The following is a 19,771-nucleotide window of genomic DNA, read 5'->3' as shown; positions in this document are numbered from 1 at the left end:
ACAAATGGTTTAAAAGAAGAGGTCGTGAGATCTTAATGCGACTGAGCGGAGGATTCGCTTTCTGAGCTCCAAAGCGCCCCCTTCAGGAAGCCTTCTATATTACATTCCTACCTATTACCTTCTTATTTCATAAGAAACTATAACAATAAACCCAAAAATATGTAAAGCAAGCGCTGTACTTGATCTACGTGGACGAGCTCGCTGTCTCCTCCTGCTGCTTTTCTCTGGTCGGTTGCTAGCTGTTCTGTAAGTCATCATCTTCAGTCCGAGATAGCGGACAGTCAGGAAGCCCCGGTAATGAAAGGAAGCAGAAAACACCCGAGATAACGCGAAAGAAACTGATCTGACACCGTAAGTGCCATTTCTTAATTGCAAATTGCCTTAACCCAAATAGAGCATTAACAATTCAACTTTTTCGCTATATATAACGTCTGGCATAGACTTCACTGTCAGGCGAAAGCTAATAAAATTAGCCTTCATGTAACGTTATCGAGTTCAGCCACCCTTTCAAACCACATTTCTGTAATGCAATATGACAAAACCATGCATATTTTGAGTGTCACTTTAATATAGCTATTAGTGCCTGTTAATGTTGTTTATCCTTAGTAACGAGTTTATTGGAGAGCTGATCTTCCAATCATTGGCTGTGTTTCATCCCCTATTGATCAGTTGCATTCATAAGCTCAACACAGTCTTGTGTGATTGGTTTTAATGCTCAGCGCTGTAAAAACGTGTCTGTATCTGCGCCAGTTGGTGAACATTTGAGTTTTGGTGATGTTTTACTTTTTTCCATTACTGCCACCAAAAAGACAACTGCGCAATGCAACCAAAATTGTTTGGTGTGATATGATTCCAAACTTAGGGGGGCCAGAGGGGTGACCAAGCTTGTTAACACGGGGGCCTTACCCTACACCCCAGCCCCAGCCCATCACTAAAACTGCCCCTGATGATCCCTACAATCAAATTTCTAATATGATGGAGCTGCCATCTCCGTCTCATGCTTCATCATGTGCTGATTTTTCTAGATGTACGATTTAAAGGGGCTCCTCACCAGCTGCCTTGTGTTGGCGAGTGTGATGTCCTGGGTCAAGGCAGTGCCAATAAGCATAGATAAAACTAAGGTGAAGCTCCCAGAAGAAACAGTCAAAGAGCCTCCCCAGAGTGTGGTAAGTATTTGATCAGCTAATTTCATAACAAGCAAGTAGTCTTAGAGTGTGAGGAAGCATAAATATGCATGGCTATTTCTGTGTGGCAATAAGATCACAATTTTGAAATCATTTACTTTGAAAGAAAAAAACCCCACTTTATATTCAATTCATATATTCATATAATATTATTTTGGTAGGACACTGGACTACATTATGACCGCTATCTCAGGGAAGTTATCGATTTCCTTGAAAAAGATCAACATTTTAGAGAAAAGCTGCACAATACAGATATGGAAGATATAAAGGTAAGAAACAGAATGGTTTTATTTGTGTTGTGTTATACAATACAAAGGTCACACAGAGCTAATCTGTTCATTCCTGCTGGTTTCAGCAAGGGAAGTTGGCTAAAGAGCTTGACTTTGTCAGCCACCATGTGAGAACCAAGCTGGATGAACTTAAAAGACAAGAGGTCAGCCGTCTGAGAACCCTGATCAAAGCCAAGCAAGATATTGAAGGAGGGAATGGTAAGAATGACTGAAAAAAATAATTATTACATTTGAATAAGTACATTTCTCCTACATAGGGGTAACTGCAGGGATACTCCACACCAAAATGAAAATTTTGTCATTAATCACTTACCCACATCGTTCCAAACTCGTAAAAACTTAGTTCATCTTCGGAACACAATTTAAGATATTTTGGATGAAAACCAGGAGGCTTGTGACTGTCCCATTAACTGCCAAGTAAATAACACTGTCAAGCATCGTCAGAATAGTCCATCTGCCATCTGAATTTTATAAAGCGACGAGAATACTTTTTGTATGTGAAGAATACAAAAATAATGACTTTATTCAACAATGTCTCCTCTGTATCCAAAGCGCCATTTTGGAGAATATTCGCTGAACACAAGCAGCAAATGCACTTCGGTGTCAGCCACGCTGCACGGGTGCACTGTTTTCATTCAAATCAAAGTGTAAATACACATAGAAAACATATCCTTGTGTCGCGACTGACACAGAATAGTGTACGCATTTTGCGTTCATTAGATATTATCCAAAATGTCGCTACGGTGATGCGGAGAGACACAGAGGAGACTAATTGTTGAATAATATCAATTTTTATTCTTCGTGTACAAAAGGTATTCTCGTTGCTTCATAAAATTCAGATTGAACCACTGATGGCAGATGGACTATTCTGACGATGTCTTTCATACTTTTCTGGGCCTTGATAGTGTAATTTACTTGGCAGTTAATGGGACAGTCTCAAGCCTCCAGGTTTTCATCCAAAAAATCTTAAATTGTGTTCCAAAGACGAACAAAGCTTTTACGGGTTTGGAACAACATGGGGGTAATGGATTAATGACAAAATTTTCATTTAGGGGTGGAGTAACCCTTTAATGTATGAACAGACCATAACCACCAAATGGGTCTTCAGAACATTCTCTGAACATAGTTCTCTCTCATGTTTATTAGATATTGCAGTAGATCACCAGGCGTTACTCAAACAGTTTGAATATCTGAACCACATGAACCCACTTACATTTGAGGTTGAGGATCTGGACAAACTCATCAAATCGGTATGTCAGTACTTACATCATAATTCATTGGATTCTTTGGCTGTCTCCTTGAATGACTGAATGCTGCCTTTATTCAATATTTGATTTTGGTGCTTGTGATCTTTAAGATCAAAAACAAAGCTGCCAAATATATTTTGCATTTAAAATACATTTCTTATTGCATAAAATTGAGGCAAATATATAAAATATTAAATAATAATAATACATTTCCAAGACTTAGTAAAAAAATATTTAATAATTTCACAGCAATTAAGAAAAGAATGTAGTTATATTTTCACATTTTCATTGAAGGTGGGAATTTTCCTCTAAACTAATTTAACAGAATGTGGTGGTAAAAATGTCAAAAAATGAAATTTCTCTCACTAAATATAGCACATTAGTCTGTACTGGTTAAAAATGAACTGCGTCCCACAAATACACTCTCAAGGATTTCTTGAGTCTTCCATATGCACTTAAAAAGAACATCAAGGAGTATTCTTAGTTTTAGTTTAGTTAGTTTTAAATCTAAGGTTAGCACTTACAGCAAACATCTCAGGGCCATTTTCCGTCTTTTCACATTCATAAGATAACTGATGATGAAAGCATGTCAAGCCGTTATATTTCAGTAATATTTATGATCTCGCGATATAGGCTACAAAAGATCTGGAGAACTATGACAAGGAACGGCATGAAGAATTTAAAAGGTACGAGATGATGAAAGAGCACGAGAGGCGGGAACACCTGAAGACACTTGATGAGGAGGGCAGGAGGAAAGAAGAGGAGCACTATGAGGAGATGAAGAAGAAACATGCTGACCACCCTAAAGTCAATCACCCCGTGAGTCAGCACATATGAACTTCTCTTGACATTTGTGATTTCACTGAGGATATGTTCATGTTTCTCAGATATTCTGGTCTGTAGGGTAGCAAGGATCAGCTCAAAGAAGTGTGGGAAGAAGCTGATGGCCTTGACCCTGAAGATTTTGACCCCAAAACATTCTTCAATCTGCATGGTAAAATATTTTTTATAGCTTAGCTGATTCCTCGATATGAGAATGCTAAAAGGATGTTTAATACTGTTTTTTTTTTTTTTGCAGACACAAACGGAGACGGCTTCTTTGATGAACAAGAGCTGGAAGCCCTGTTCACAAAAGAGGTACGCAGTGTAATTTTGATAATTGCATAATTCACCACAGAATAAAAATAAAACCTTTTTAAAATGGTGATAAAATTGTGTTATTATTTAGTAGCAATGAAATGGCTTCTAATGTGATAATTGTTTCAGCTGGAGAAGATCTATGATCCCACTAATGAAGAGGACGACATGGTTGAAATGGAGGAGGAGAGGCTGCGAATGAGAGAACACGTCATGAACGAGGTTAAATAAATGATCATAATAATGGACCAATTCTCTTTGTATGACCTGGCAACTTCAGGAAGATCTTTGGGGGGGGGTATATTTTTCTAAATCTACTGGCCTTCACAGGTTGACTCTAATAAAGACAGACTGGTGTCCTTAGATGAGTTCCTGGTTGCCACAAAGAAAAAAGAGTTTCTTGAGCCAGACAGCTGGGAGGTGAGTATGGTCACAACATGCTTAACAGATATTTAGAGCATTGCTCAATTCCCACTAATTCATTACTAATTCACCCAACAATGGTATTTAAAGAATTCAAGTTGTTCTGTAATAATTATCTTGGGCTACTTGATGACCCCAGAGTCTAGAACAGAACCAGGCATATACTGAAGAAGAGATGAGAGAGTTTGAGGAGCAGTTGGCCAGGCAGGAGAAAGACTTAAATCTGAAAGCAGCTGACCTTCAGAAACAGAAAGAGGATCTGGAGCGACAGCAGGAGCAGCTCAATGCTCAGAAAATAGAACTGCAGCAGGTAACTGAACTGATTTATCCCGTACCTGCTCATTGAATAAATAACCAAAAAGAGTCATTTAAAACAAGTAAAAAGAAAAAACTGTTCTGTGCATCTTCCTTGTCAGGCTGCGGAGCATATGGAGCGGTTAAAAACACAGAAGGTTCCACCTCCTCCAGAGATGCAACGTAAATAATACTTTCACTTCAGATATTTAACTGGATACAAGTGAAGGTTGTATTGCCTAGCTATTCCATCACTGGGTTTAAATGTGAGATCCACTGACATGTTATTCTAGTTCATCAGTATTGTGGAGATGTTTAAAGAAACTTTATATCACTTATTGTATGCAGTGGGTTAACAGTGTTTCCAATATTGTGTTATATACTTTTTAATAATTATATACATTTTAATTTTCAATTTAAAATGTAAATGTAAATGTATTTTAATAATGACATTCCTGGCCAAAAAAATATATATATATATATATATTATTTATTTTTTTCCCAACATTTAAATGTAACACCTTGATTTTAAAAACAACATTCTTGGCAACACTTAAATAAGTGTAACACCTTATTTTCAATGTAAAATTTTTTGGCAAATGCACTGTAGTTTAAAACATTTTGATTGAAGTGTAACCTGTTATTCTTGGCAATAATACAAAACACTCTCAATCTCTTGTAACAGTTGAAGGAAATGCTGTTCCTGAGTCACTAGGACATGAGCAGCCTCCTGTGCCCCCTGAGCCCCCAGGACACCAAGATATCCCTCCAGAACAACAACTACAACAACATGATGTACCCCAAAATCAACAGGATATAGGACAGGAACCCCAAAATATACCACAAGAAAACCAGCCACTGCCTCCAGGACACAACAGCCTACCCCATGATTCTCCACAGATGACCCTCGACCTCAACAATGTGCCATAGAACGGTCGTATGGTTTTTCCTGCGTGACAGTGTGGAAAACTGACCTAGCACCATAGACTTCAACAAAAAGTACCTCCTGCACAGTACGAGTCAATGATTACCTGCAGTCATGTGTGCTGTGGTTTTAATTACTAAGGAATTAGGTAGTTTCATAAATATAATACATTTAATGCAGACTTTGCTGTTTGATATAAGTGTGTTTGATTTCTTTTTGTAATTGGATATATCTTTTACATACGTTGTGGATATTTTATTTTCCAACACCGTGGATTGGATGCTTTTGTTTTGCACATTTAGTTTTTCTGAAATTTCAAAGGCCATGAAGAGCTACTTAAAACCTAGTCGCGTGGTATCAGAATACTGTTGAACTGTAATGGAAGTTTGGAATTGGTTAAGGCTACTCTGGAGTTTAACTGTTGCTTACAGGGGGGACTTAGAGAGTAAAGTCAATAAAAAAATCTATTTGGAAAAAAAGTTTTCTTTTATCAATAACAAACATCACATGCATGCATTTTAATCATTCCACACACCTCACAAATTTCTTGTTGCACTATACTTAACCCGTCAAAAACCATTTGTGATGATAATCATATCAATGAAGCACCATATATATATATATATATATATATAGGATATTGAATGCATAATTTATTTTATGGCTTCAAAGAAGATTCCTTCTGCTCTTACATCATACCAAGTGTGTTTGAATAACTTTTAAAGTGTCTCGTCCTTCAAAAACCATTTATTAGCATTAATTCTAATCAACACTGATTGGAAGAAATACAATGAAGCAGTCATTCAGCCACATACAGTACAATGCATTTCCTGTAAACCATTTGGCCGAGCCAAAAAAAAGAAGAAAAAAAAAATCACGTTACAATACAGTACGTACAAGTAAATTTTTCACATTCACTTAACAGTTCATTTGGCCAAAAACGAAGTGCCTTTGGTATACGGTGTACTTCACATTCATAATCTAGCAGCTGTTCCCAGCTACTAAGTCGTCCTTCCACCAAGCTCAATTAAAATCCAGACACCCATAATCAAAGGCACGTGTTCTGTCTCAAATGCGTAAAGGTTGTGCAATAGCATATGATTGAGAAAAGCTTTGAGAGCTCTGAGCAATTACAGTGCTGGGAGTGCTATAGTCTCATTGATACTGGATTTTCCCAAATCCATTGGTTGTGTCCATACTTGCTAAGATGCAGTCATCTAACTACATGGTCTGGAGTGGCACGGCTCGTGTTTGAGAGTCCAAATGAGTGGAGGAGATAAAGGGGTGGAACAGGGCTGATAATGGCTAAAGGACTGGGTTTAGCTGGTCTGTTGGGCAGCCATGGGACCCATTCCTCTGCTGGACCGAAATGATCCCCCTCGTCCTGAAACCCAAATACATCAGAAAATCAATGTGGAGTTTAATAGTCTAGTCACATTCAATGATTTCAGGGCCAATTACAAGGAGCACTTTCCACGCTTTTGAAATGGTATTCTGATCATAAAACACCCATAAAAGTATGCACATTATGTACCTTATACTACAAGTGTTAAATTCATGTTAAATTCAAGAGTGATTCATCAGAACAGCTCCATATATCATTATAGCACTCAAATTATTTAACAAAAGCGCAATGACATTATGGAGTTAAACGCATTGCAAATTTAATAAAGCATTTTAAGCAACAATTAGAGGAAAATGTCAGTAGCGACAATTATTCTCAACAGGATTCTCTGAAATATTCACATGACAGAGTATTTAGGTTATTTCTTTGTAAAACCCTGCTTTATTTTTCCTAAAATTATGTACAATCCAACAGACAGCTGATAGTGTTCAGGTCACAAGAAAAATATCACCCGAAAATATATATGTATTTTTTGCTATGTCAATTTACCACAATCACCCTCATATCATTCCAAACCCATATTTATACATCTGATGACAACAAAAGAAAATATTTTGCCAGATGTTCTTGCAGCTCGTTTTCGTACATGCATACTCTCCAGAAAGAAAATAAATACAGGTTCGGAACAATATGGAACAATTTTTTTTGACTGGACAAGAGCAGGAAAAGCAGTGCATTGGCTATGGACTGATTTGGAACAGCATCACAGATCATGGAGCCAATCTTAGGGCCATTTTGTTGTATTATTACTGCTTCGCACCTAATTAAAAGAAACTCTTAATCTTGTTGGAACACAGGATATAATACATGATGCAAGGGGCAGAAAAGCTAACGGATCTGCAGAAAAAAAGACCAATAAGCAGACCAATCACCTGCCTCCCCTTAAGAAGACTAAAGGAAACAAATTCAACCTCCAACAATTTAGCAGACAAAAGGGTCACAGGACAGGTGAGAGGATTTGAGCATGGAGAGCAAAAAGAAAGCAGCGGCAGACAAGCAGGTAATGCAACACATCTTTATTGAAACATTCTCTCAAGGAGTGACATGAGCATACAAAAGGGCAGGACAGCAGAAAAAAATCCTTCACATGAATATGGGGTGAACAAAAAAAACAAAAAACAATTAATGCCTTCAGTACCCAATACACAGGGGCAAGAACCAAGTATGGAAAACAGGGGAGGAACAGGCCAACAAAATATCAAAAACACTCCTATGGATTGAACCGACAGTGGCAGTTTTCTTTTTGCATTTTATTTTATAAAAAAAATAAATTAATGAAAATCTTTCAAGTTTACAGGAATATCTATGTTTTAAATCACAACACTGACAGTTTCAGATCTCCATTGTGTCTCTGTAAAACACATTAGTATATTAAAACTATCAAAGTGGGCTTACTTGAATCAATAAGCCAAAAAAAAAAAAAAAAACACTAATAGGAGTAAAAAATATGGGCTGGGGGAACCATTCTCAATAAATGAATGTTCAAAGTGGCCAAAAAGAAACAAGTCTTCCCAAAGATTTTAGGATCGCATCGCTTGAGCATTACCTCGAGAGCAACCTCGAGGTCCTTGGGTAGCTCCTCGCTTGAAGCTTTGCTGATATCCATCCTGGAAAGAAAACACATGGGACTTTAAAATCTTGACTTCTCAAATCTACACAGTATTTGTTTTCTTGAAGTTACCCGTTGGTAGGTGTTGTTGGAATAATCTCGAGGAGTGCTGAACTGAGTTTGCCCATATCCGGTGTTTGGAGTGTTTGGGAATGGAGCACGATACCCATCGTATCCACCTAAACATTAAAAAAAAGAAAAGAAAAAAGATTGAAATATTTTACACTGGAATTTTTTCTGATTTTAATTTTACACTGGATTTCAGACTAGCATTTTTTGTTATAATTAAGAGCTTGGCTCTTGGCTTACCTCTAAATCCATTTGATGGTCCACGGAAGCCGTTCAAAGCCCCTCTGGGATTTCTGGGCCCAGCTCGTGGCATTGCTCTGTTGTTGTAAAAGGACTGACCTGGCCGCCCAAATCCTGTGCTCTGCCCCGAGGGCTGCTGAGATGGAGACTGGTGTCCCCCTGCAGATGGAATACCTTGGTCTTGAGAATGGAAAGGGCCAACTACAAAGAAACCAACAAATATTTTTATAAACCAATTAGTTAGTGTTTTTTTTTTTTTAACTATAAAATGGCACAAATGTAGCAGCAATTCTCTTACCTGACTGCAGGGTTTCTTGAGGCAGTTCCTGCTGCTCAGCTGGAAGGGTGGCTTGTGTGCTGAAGCCTTGACCGTAGCTACTCTGATACTGGCTGGAAATCTTCTGAGAGTCCATCTCACCGGTTGGAGGAACTGGAGCGTTCATATTAAATACCTAAAGGAGGAGAGAAAACATAAGAATATCCAAAACTATCATGAGGTATGTAATAAGTTCACTATTGTTCGGTCTTATTACACAATGTCAGGCTCCAAGTCTGTTTTCATGACATAAAAAGGGTAAAATCAGTTTGAAAAATTACATAAATAGATATACAAACAGGATATATTATATACACAAAGATGAAAACTACAAAGATCTTTTTTTAAGGTGCACAACTTTAAATGCATCCTTTAGAAAACTTTTTTTTGTATAAAAACTGACCGTTATAGTCATGCAAGTAACAGCTCGTCCACAAACGATATACAACAGGCTTGAACATGATAAACTCAAAAGGCTCAAGTTCATAATGTCCTTTTAAACTAAACAAAAGCCTGTCAAGGGCCATTTACACAATGCGTTCATGCATCTAAAAATGCTAGAAGTAGGGCAGTGGAGAGAAAATAATAATAATGTAAAGTCTTAAATTGTGGTTGTGGTGGAAGGCCGTGTTTCTGGAATACCGCATCACATGCAAGACACTACAAAATGCGTAAGACATAAGCAGAAACAGTTAAAACGCGTCAGTGTAATGCTTGTTTACTTAGAAAACCAATGGAAACAACTGTGTAGCGTAATGTAAAAATGTGTTCTTTGTGAATGGCCCCTTACACAGCATGAAAAACAGAACAGAAGCAGAATGGAGAGACAAACTGAGGGGGTGAATTTGGAGAGGGTGGGGTAGACAGGTTGAGGCCTACCGCTTGCATGGACTGGAATGGAGCTGCGTTAACGTTGATGCCACTGTGAAGGGGTTTGGAGACAGGCTGAAACACCTGGGGCTGAGAGGAAGGGGTGGGGGGCTGCTCAGACGACAGGGGCATGGAGACCTACGGTGTATATCCTGCATCACTCACATATCTAAGCCATAATGTACACACACCATTTGCGTAACCAATGCGGTGTATATGTGGTTACCTGCAGGGGTTCAATGGTGTCTGACTGTGGTCGTGGTTCTGAATTATGAGGGGGCTGATAGAGAGGGGGTGTGGAGGAGTAGGTCTCCTTTGGAGCGGAGACCATCGGGACCTGGATGGAGAAACAATTTTAGGAAAGCCATTTCAGACAGAAACCACTTGAGAGCATGTTTCTGCTAATTGAACTTACTTGTGTGGGTTCAGGCTGCACAGAAAGAGCGTTGTGTTGGGGTAGTCGGGATTCTGTGTGAGCGCAAAAAAAAAAAAAAAAAAAACTATTGCTATTGATTTGTTTGGTCTCATTTTATTACTGACTGTTAAATTGTCTTTAACAATTTAATATTTGAAACTTGTATTATCAAGTAGTTTTTGCTGTGGTATTTTTGTTAAATCCATAGGCAAAAGTTACTCTTAAGCCTAAGTGTTGCTGCTGATATTTGCTCATGTTATTCAGCTGCAACAGAATGCTTTGCAAAAAAAAAAAAAAAAACGAATGACATCTAAATGTTCGCCTTCATTTTTTTCTTTTACCTTATTGAAATCGAAACTAGGAATGGGATAAGCAGAATTGGATTTGACAATATTAAAATAATTCCCAGACCTATAGAATAGTTAATCCAAAATTCTTTAGTTATTCAGCCTTATGTTGTCATTATACTTTTTTTTTTTCTTTTTGCAAGGCTAAACTTCTTTATAACTTTAAAAAAAACTTGTGTTAGTAATTGAAAAAGCCAAAATTAAAAACTTCTTCAATCATTAGAAACAAGATGAAGTACTAAAATTGGAAAAATACAAAATAAAATAAGGAATAAAAGTGACAAAAGCCCCCAAATAACTAAAACCTGAATTAAAATATAAAAACTAAGGCTAATTCCAAATATTAATAATTTAATAATAACAACATCAAATAATACTAAAATAACACTGCTGCAAGGAATCTTTGGCCTTTCAGCATAACTCTCAAATAAAATAGATTTGTACAGATATTATTCATTGGACATTTGGTCATAAAACACACAAAAAAAAACAATGCAATCTAATGACTGATGCCAAACCTCACAAGATGCATCTAAAGGTGCCATATTTATATAAAAAAAAAACTCTCATGTAAGTTTAAAACACAATGAGGGTGTGTAAGATCAGACTATCCCTGCGTCCCAATGTTCATACTATCCATCCTAAATAGTACGTGAGATTAGAATAAGTGTGTCCCAAAGCATAGTATGTTAAAGAGTATGCCAAAATTCCCCGATGGTCTATTTCAAGAAGACTTTTCAAATGTGGATCCGTGCACACTCTAATGGCTAATATTGCCCACAAATCCATTGCGCTTTGGTGAAGGATTTGGTTCAGAACGACAAACACGACTAAAAAAAGCGCTGTGCACGACCAACGGTTTAGTAAAGAGGTTTAGATAAAGGGGACTGAGCTATTAATAATCAACAATGAACCTGGTAAAAAATATATTTATTTAATCTTATCGGTTTCATCATTTCATCTGCAACAACGTGAACTTGTATTAATGTATGAAACATACATTAGGCCATTAACTTTCAAATGAATGCAAAAAACATGAGCAGAGTTTTCTGCATGAAGACCCATGGCTGGCGGATCAATGTGCTACTTCTTTTCTCTCCAATACGGTAGGAAGATACTTAAATTAAATGTGGAGGATGTTAACTGTGACAAGATGATTGACAGGACCGTTTACAGTTGCAGTGTGCATGTAACTATGCGACAGAGCGGCCCATTGAAAACACAATGTGTGTAATAACTATACACTCAAAAGTGTGTACTTGTTCTTCACCACGAGTACATACTTTAAAGACGTAGTACAAGCATTTTTTAATTTTTATACCAACCTGGTTGACAAACCATCTGTGCAGGTTTCATGGGCTGTGCCAACACAATGGCAGGATCTAGAGGCGGTCCCTCAAACTCCAGCATGGAGTCCTGTGTTACATTTCATACACAAGTTAGAAAAGGCCACTGCTACCCTTGAAGCATGATGAATGACAAATTACGCAGTTTACCTGCATGAAGTTGAATGTACCCTGCATTTGAGCCATGAGATCCTGGACAGCCTGACTTCGGACCACAGGATCTGCTGCAGGGGGAGGGAGGACGGCGTTCAGCGTGTGTGCTTCTGAGCTCACCAGAGCCGGGCTCATGGCTGCAGGTGGCTGCTGTGGTTGCTGGAGGGCACTAACTGCCTAAAAAGCAAATGATCACAGTGTAAACACCATTTGGCCAGAAGTTGCTAACAATTCTGGTGCCTTCTTTGACAAATGAGGTCTATTATACCTGAGAACTTGTGTTCCACTCTGCTCCTTGTTCTTTGTCACTGCTGCTGTACGTGGCTTCTGGAATTAACTGTCTGTTTACAAACTATAAGGAAAAAGAAGTGCAGGGCAATAAAAACAAGTTATGACGAGTTGTGTTTGCTTGCCTTGTAAAGAAAACAGGATTTACATAAAAACCAGCAGTTATCTTATAATCCATTACATTGTACAAAACAATTGTCACAAAACGGAATCAGCTGCATTTGTATGAAAAGTCCATGATACAAGGATGACGTAATTAAATAATTGCACATTTTATTAGTTAACCAAAAGCAAAGCTTCCATGAAGAAATACTGTTCCGAGCAAGGGTATAGCATCGACTTATCAGCTTTTACCGGTTGTTATCAAGAGATAACATACCTCAGAATTTCACGACTGACCAATCAGAATCAAGTATTCCATAGAGCCGTGTGTTAGAACGTTTCACCTAGATGCTTAGCAGCACACTGGCATTCTCAGCTCTGTCAAAATGAAAGTCCCATGCACTGTTCGATGAATCAGCCAAAAAGAAAAACTTACGGCAATAAAAAATGCAAAGTATAAAAAATTAAGCAAGATAACCCAGGATTCCGTTCACCTGTGACCTGTTTCATGAAGCTAGCAAACTGTGTTTCAGAGTAGGTTAAAAGTTGACAAAACCAAATAAATCCAACTTGGTTTAGATCAGGTTCAGCGGGCTCAAAAAGTTCAATAATCAAACTGTCAACTGCGTGTGCACCTGAAAGTGTGCCACGTGCAGCAAACAGCCGATCACACAGAAGAGAGAGCATCGGATTGATTCACTACTCACAAGACTCTGCCCAATTTACTTCTCTTCTGAAGATTAAGAGGTGTCCTTGTTAAAAATATAATGAATTAAAATGCTTTTACAAGGTAGGAATAAACTGCTGCTGCAGCAAAAGCTTGAGAAGGCAGCAGAAATAAAATATCTTATGATGCAAATAAATAAAATAATTATAATAACAATAATTTGTTTAGTTTCACAAAGAGCTCAAAAGAAGTTCAGTCATTTTAAAAGCTTTATATATTAAAACATATGTATATTTAATTTAAATGGAAAAGGATTATTAATTGCCAGTTCATATAATAATTTTTTGAATATTTTATATGAATTCTAAATATAATAATATAATACTGCATTAATTTGGAGCAAGAGATATGGGGGAGTGGCTTTATTGCATCAGACTCATGTCACTTTGCTCACAGCTCATTGGTGCAGTTTGGATTGCAGTCGACAATGTAACTGTGGTGATATCAATGCACACCTCTGTTTCTTCAACCTCAATAGTTTCTGTGTATTCTTCTGTGGCTCCCTCTGTGAAAAGACAAGAACATCGATGGAAGCTGTCAGTTGCGCGACAAGACATTTCTCTAATCTGAAATCAGATAGCTTTGTTTTTACCTGGCTCAGCGGGGCGTTCTTCGCTCTCTGAAGACTCAGCTGCTGCGGCGGCTCCCGTCTCCTCTTCACACACTCCATTCTGATGCGTTTGAGCACGATCAAAGTGCCCACTTAGCAGCATCTTGTCCAAGCTTTCCTTAAGGGCTTTGTCTGTTCAAGACAAGAAACAGGTTAATGCAAGGGCTCAAGATTTTGCGAGGCCCCGTTAGTCTGCTGGCAGATGTTTACTACATCATTTGGACTCAAAAAGGCATTTTTCTTTACTGAAGGTAACTTTGATTTAGCCCACAAACACTGCAACAATATCAGCAAACAAAAGACCCACAGGGTGAATTAACAAAAAATGTATACTGTCATGACTCCCACCCTCTCTGTAGGAATATGCAGGCAGGCCCTGTCCATCATTAAAACCTCCAGCAGAGAGGCTTTGTGCAGACCACTGGCTGCCTGCCCAGCTGCTGACGTGGGTCACAAGTCAGCATGAAGCATTGCTGGCCCACACAGGGCCGAGACAGAACACAGCTTTCAAAAGCCATGGCAAGTGCCACCATTCATAGAGAGGCCAAGAGAGGGATGGGCCCATTGGTATTCAGACTCACTGGAGAACAAATATTCAGTTGGCATTGCTCAAGACCATTCTGACAACTGCAAACACAATAAAAAAAAAATAGTGGACAAAAATGATAACCAGTGAGAGTTACAAACAAAAGACTCTTACGAACTGGTTCTTTTTAGCTTTCATGAAACAACCTCAAACTCACTCTTGGATTATCAAGAATCAGATTCACTCAAGCTATGAATGGTTCAAGAGAATCGTGAAACATGTTCGAAATTAAGCAGATACTTTTAATGCCATGCAAGGTCTCACAATCATAAAATGTGCATCACTTAAGTGACAGTGTAAAAACACACACACACACACACACACACACACACACACACACACACACACACACACACACACACACACACACACACACACACACACACACACATTCAGAATAGAGCTTTGTTAAATAATAATAGTATTCTATAATAAATAAATGGTACTTTTAAAAAATCCACACATATAAAAGATAATTTATTTTTATTTATTCATTCCTATATGTAGAAGTAAACCATTACAGTTTAAAAGGTAAAAATTTTGGGTCTAATATTAAGGCTAAATTGACTGTAAAATCCAAAAAAAAAACAAAAAAAAAAACCTTACTTACATGTGGTTCCAGCCACAGCTTTATCCCTTCCTTCCAAAAGCTCCCACAAATGCAGGGATGCTTCCTCAAACTGCTCAGCCAACCTGGAATCAAAAGTCATTCTAAAATAATCAAACACACCAAATCTACTAACAAAAATTAACTGAACGGCAGAAATGAACTGTCCTCACCTTACACTAGAGTCCCGCTCAGGCCCAATTAGCTTGTAGAACTCGTCCAGGCCCGTGAGCTCTGACTCTGTGAGTACAGGGGCGTCCCCACTGGACTGAGTCAGGTCCTGCCTCACGCTTTCCTCCCCCAGCTGCTCCAGCAAATACTGCACCTCCAGCACAGCCTTCAGTCGCTTGCGCTCAACCTCCTCCCTCTTGAGCTGCTCCCGTCGTGTTGCCTTTTTCACTGATTTCTGGATCTACAAGAAAACAATCCAAATAATTTCATATAAAAACAAACATAGCATTTTCACTTTGTGAGGACAGAAATATTGCATGGCATCAGCGGTTTTAGGCCAGATAGGAGGTGTAAAATTTAATGTAGATGCTGAGATGAAACTGAGACTGGGCGCCAAGTACAAAACGGGATCATGTTAGGTAAGCTTCATATCACAAACACACATACCTCCATATTTAAAGCCAGGAAGCTCTTCTGCAACTCACGGGCAAAGTCCAAGTTGTGAGCCACCTCCGGAGCTTTAGATAAAGCCTCCTACACATATGAAACAAGAAAGCATATGTATTTTTCACATAAAGGAACAGCTGCTGATATACGAGAGCACAAAGGACTAGAATTGAACAGAATAGTGCACATACCAGCTGATCCTGGTTGAGACGCTCTCCTTTGTTCTTCCTTGTCTGGTAATCATCCAGCTTGCTCTTAACAGAGAGTTTGTTCACATTAATGGTGATGAGTGGGATGCAGATTAAAATGTAAATTCCACATAACCGATCAGATGCAAATATCTGTCAAGCTGACACAATTTATGACATTTATACTACTGAGAAGTCTGTTTATTACAGGTCAGGCTCATAGTAAACTAATAAATACCAGTCATATACTACTTTTTATAAGCATTTATTGAACTTTACTAGAGTAAAATTACAGAAAGCAATTGCCTTAAGAATACGGTCTTAAAGTACAAATCAAATAAATTAATGTTCTAATTTCAAATGCATTATTGACGCTGTAACAACAGCTAAATGATGTTAGATTTCCAATTGAAATAGGACATTCAATGTTGAGAAAAAAATGGATAAGAAGGGACTTGATTAGGGATGGGAACCGAAAACCGGTTCTTATTCAGAACCGGTTTTGTTCTTTGAAAAGAACCGGAACCGTGAGCAATTTCTAAGTTTCGGTTCCGAAAACGGTTCTGGTGCAAAACGTGACCAAGCGCTGTGAGCAAGCGCGGTGTTCTGAATATTCGGCGTTTCCCGTAAAGCAGCGGTTCTCAATTGCAGTCCTCGCGCCGCACTGCTCTGCAAATTTTGAATGTTTCTCTTGGCGCTTCAGACATTTGTTCTATTCGAACATAAGTGCCCTGCGAAGTGGACATCACAGGATATTCAGCCATGATTCCAGTTCGAAGCGAACGTAGCTACATGTTCCAATCAAAGTGCATTGAAGTGTGCAAGACGTGAATTTAAATTGTATTGATTTACAGAGGTATATGATGTCACAGTTGTCCCGTCTTTAATTGCTGAACACATTGTTTCTCATGACTGTATGTGTACGCCTTTGATAACTGCACATCGTTTTGTCTGACTGTACATCTAACAGCAGCGCGCTGCACCTGCCGCCACTAAATGACATTATATTTGTCCCATATTGTCAATAATATACATACTGGCTTCAACTTGGACCACTAAATAAATAGACTGCTATTGTTATGCAAGTATGAGGGTTAGATTATTTAGTGTACAGGTCATTTCAAGAGTGATAAGCAAAGTAATAGAAAATATTTATTTTAATGCATTTTAAATGTTTAAAAATGTGGAAACCACTAATTGCATCACACCATCTCCTGACTGCATTATTATTTGTAAAATAGGGACTTTATGGAGAGTGTGTATAAGTTTAACCGTTTATATTTCATTAATTAAGGGAAATTAACAAGTGTCTCAAGGGACTATTTGGCCAACAAGCTTATTCCTGCTTGAAAAGCAAAACGTTATTGATAGTGTAAAAAACATCAACTTTGAAACACATGCTGATTGATGGACTAGCATTACTCAGCATTACTTACTACCTTCCAGCAACGCTACATTCAGTGAAGGTAAAATAGTAAAAAAACAAAAACAGTTCATTTAAATGAAACCAGAAGCCGAACCAGAAAATTTCAAAAAATACCCCACCCTACTTATGAAGATCGGTACACTGTAATATATGTTGCATTTTGACATTGCCAACCTTTAAATTAAGTTGACAGTAAGTAATAGACAGTATTGAGCATTGAGTAGTTGAGTATTGTGCATTTTTCCTTACCACTATTTCTTAATAATGGTTTAAAGATTTTATTGGAACCGGAATCAGAACCGGAACCGTTAGGTGGAACCGAAACCGGAATTGGAAAATTTCTAACGATTCCCAACCCTAGACTTGATCTTATCTAATTGGGCCATGTCATACCACAAATGGAGCCAGTAATTGCAGTTTATTGTTATCAACTGACCTAAAATAACCTCTTTTATAAAGGAATCTCACCAGACACAATGGATGCTCAATGTCCATTAAATCAATCATTATTTGCTGTTATTGCCAAAATACTTTATGATAATCTGTATCATATTACTGGATCAAGCACTGGCAAGAGTTTTTGTAAAGCTTTTGATGAAATTTTTTTTTTTTTTTAAACATCACTTTTCTTTAGAATTACATGTACTGGTAAACTGTGCACAATACTCCCATGACTGGTGTATTAAGTAAACAGGGGCAAGCCTGATTTCACATTAACAATGAGTTACCTTTTTCTTTTCCATGTTGCGAACCTTCTTGTCAATTACACCAAGTACTTGCTTGAGAGCTTCACATGGTGCAGAGGCCAAATCCGGACTGGAGGAGTGAACAGCATTGTCGCCAGTAGTCACTGATGGCATCTGTATAGATAGAGCCAAAAAATAATAAAAATTATATACATATAATTCTTTATATAAATATATATCTCAGATGACAAAGAAATAAAGATTTGCCATAAAATTACCTTCATAACGCATATGCATCAAAATCAATCAAATTTAATCCAAAGACATTCATGATATGCTAACTACACAGGTCAAAAAACAAAAACAAACAAAAAATGGTCCAGAGAGCAAACAAAGTTCTATCAGTTATCCCAACGGAAGACCCAAAAACACCCATCTGTCTGAGAGGAACCTCAATTTTCACAATACATCAATTCTGACAAACTAGTTGCCACTCATCCGCAACAGATCAGAAAGAGAAAGACATCTTTGCAGCACATTAAACGTAAATCGGCGTAAACATAAAAAGATTGTAAGTCTAGCAGACTCAGATCCGTCTTCTTGGGCGGATGGTCATCACTGGAGCTCTATTAGCTGCTCGTATGAACACACAAAGGACTGAACAACCGTACATCACAGAACACACAGATGAAACCATATAAAAACAAAAGCGTTGTTAGAGAATCATACTTTAATCCCGTGTTAGCGGACTGTGAGCGTTAGCCGCTAGCACGAGCTGCTAGTCATCTCTTTTACGAATGCAGAATATTGACAATTCTTATCATGGCAGCGTCTTACCTTTACTTTCAATGTTTTGAAAGATATATTTGTACGATGCAGTTGGATTTCAGTGTTTTAAGTGTTATTTTCTGTACGTACAACAGACGCTCCCCGGCAACTCCAGCAGCTCCGCGAGTTTCGTCTTAACAATGCAGAGGCGCTGAAGGACCCTTATAGATGTCTGTGTTTGTGCCTGAACTCATCTCCAAAAGCAGGTAAAAATAGATTTATGAATAAGTTGACTCTTTTGTTTAAATATCATATATGTGAAATATGTCATATTATACTTCGTCATAAATATGACATATTTCACATATATAATATTAAATGTACATATCTTTAGAATAATTTACAGAATAATAACACAAAACTAATCTCTCTCCCTCTCTCTAGTAGTCTAGGGGTAGTTAGTAGGGATGTTATATATGTTTTTAAGAGTCTAATAAAGGAAGAGTAATTTTTTATTATTTATTTTATAAAAATATGAAGAATATAGAAGAATTTGAAAATGTATGGGATTACAAAGATATGCTATGCTCTGTTAAAGATGGGGAACAAATTTTTACTAAGTGTCTTGAGTGAAGTGTATGTCTGCTATTTGTTTTTAATGGTTAAGAAGAACGTGTTAAATCTCTCTCTCTCTCTCTCTCTCTCTCTCTCTCTCTCTCTCTCTCTGTCGCACGCACGCACGCACACCATGTATGAATTCAATCAAGGGTGCGTCTCACAAAAGCTTCGTTAGCTCGTAAATTCCATTGAACTCTTTGGTAATGAGTCAAAAAGAAAAAAATCCCGTTCGAAAGTTTAGAAGCGTTTTCTTTTAATCATTTGTTCACAGTTATAG

At 37.8% G+C, this 19,771-nt stretch overlaps 2 protein-coding genes across 7 annotated transcripts; one reads left to right on the top strand and one right to left on the bottom strand.

Annotated features, from left to right (window-relative positions):
* Positions 1-167: 167 nt before the first annotated feature.
* Positions 168-5,979, top strand: LOC132104415 (nucleobindin-2-like). The gene is made up of 13 exons (XM_059509876.1): positions 168-351; positions 1,026-1,166; positions 1,346-1,453; positions 1,540-1,672; positions 2,621-2,724; positions 3,355-3,540; positions 3,625-3,715; positions 3,800-3,858; positions 3,988-4,080; positions 4,189-4,278; positions 4,421-4,591; positions 4,698-4,758; positions 5,261-5,979. The coding sequence occupies exons 2-13, from the start codon at positions 1,026-1,028 to the stop codon at positions 5,503-5,505; spliced, it is 1,482 nt and encodes a 493-aa protein (XP_059365859.1). The 5' UTR covers positions 168-351; the 3' UTR covers positions 5,506-5,979.
* Positions 5,980-6,227: 248 nt separating this feature from the next.
* Positions 6,228-19,104, bottom strand: LOC132104385 (caprin-1-like). Of its 6 annotated transcripts, none has more exons than XM_059509822.1 (19): positions 18,946-19,104; positions 18,151-18,282; positions 16,000-16,062; positions 15,809-15,895; positions 15,364-15,602; positions 15,194-15,276; positions 13,980-14,129; positions 13,843-13,892; positions 12,539-12,622; positions 12,268-12,447; positions 12,097-12,187; positions 10,425-10,477; positions 10,236-10,346; positions 10,019-10,147; positions 9,122-9,275; positions 8,824-9,024; positions 8,587-8,693; positions 8,452-8,512; positions 6,228-6,884 (listed from the first exon to the last, which is right to left on the bottom strand). In XM_059509822.1, exons 2-19 carry the CDS (start codon positions 18,280-18,282, stop codon positions 6,820-6,822), a joined length of 2,040 nt encoding a protein of 679 aa, XP_059365805.1. In that variant the 5' UTR covers positions 18,946-19,104; the 3' UTR covers positions 6,228-6,819. The 6 variants fall into 6 exon arrangements, with proteins under 6 accessions (XP_059365805.1, XP_059365828.1, XP_059365812.1 ...); XM_059509845.1 differs by having other exon boundaries at positions 8,824-8,982; XM_059509829.1 differs by having other exon boundaries at positions 10,431-10,477.
* Positions 19,105-19,771: the final 667 nt, after the last annotated feature.

This window comes from Carassius carassius, chromosome 2 (genome assembly GCF_963082965.1).
Source record: "Carassius carassius chromosome 2, fCarCar2.1, whole genome shotgun sequence".
Lineage (NCBI taxonomy): Eukaryota > Metazoa > Chordata > Actinopteri > Cypriniformes > Cyprinidae > Carassius > Carassius carassius.
This window is presented reverse-complemented; position numbering and strand designations above follow the sequence as displayed.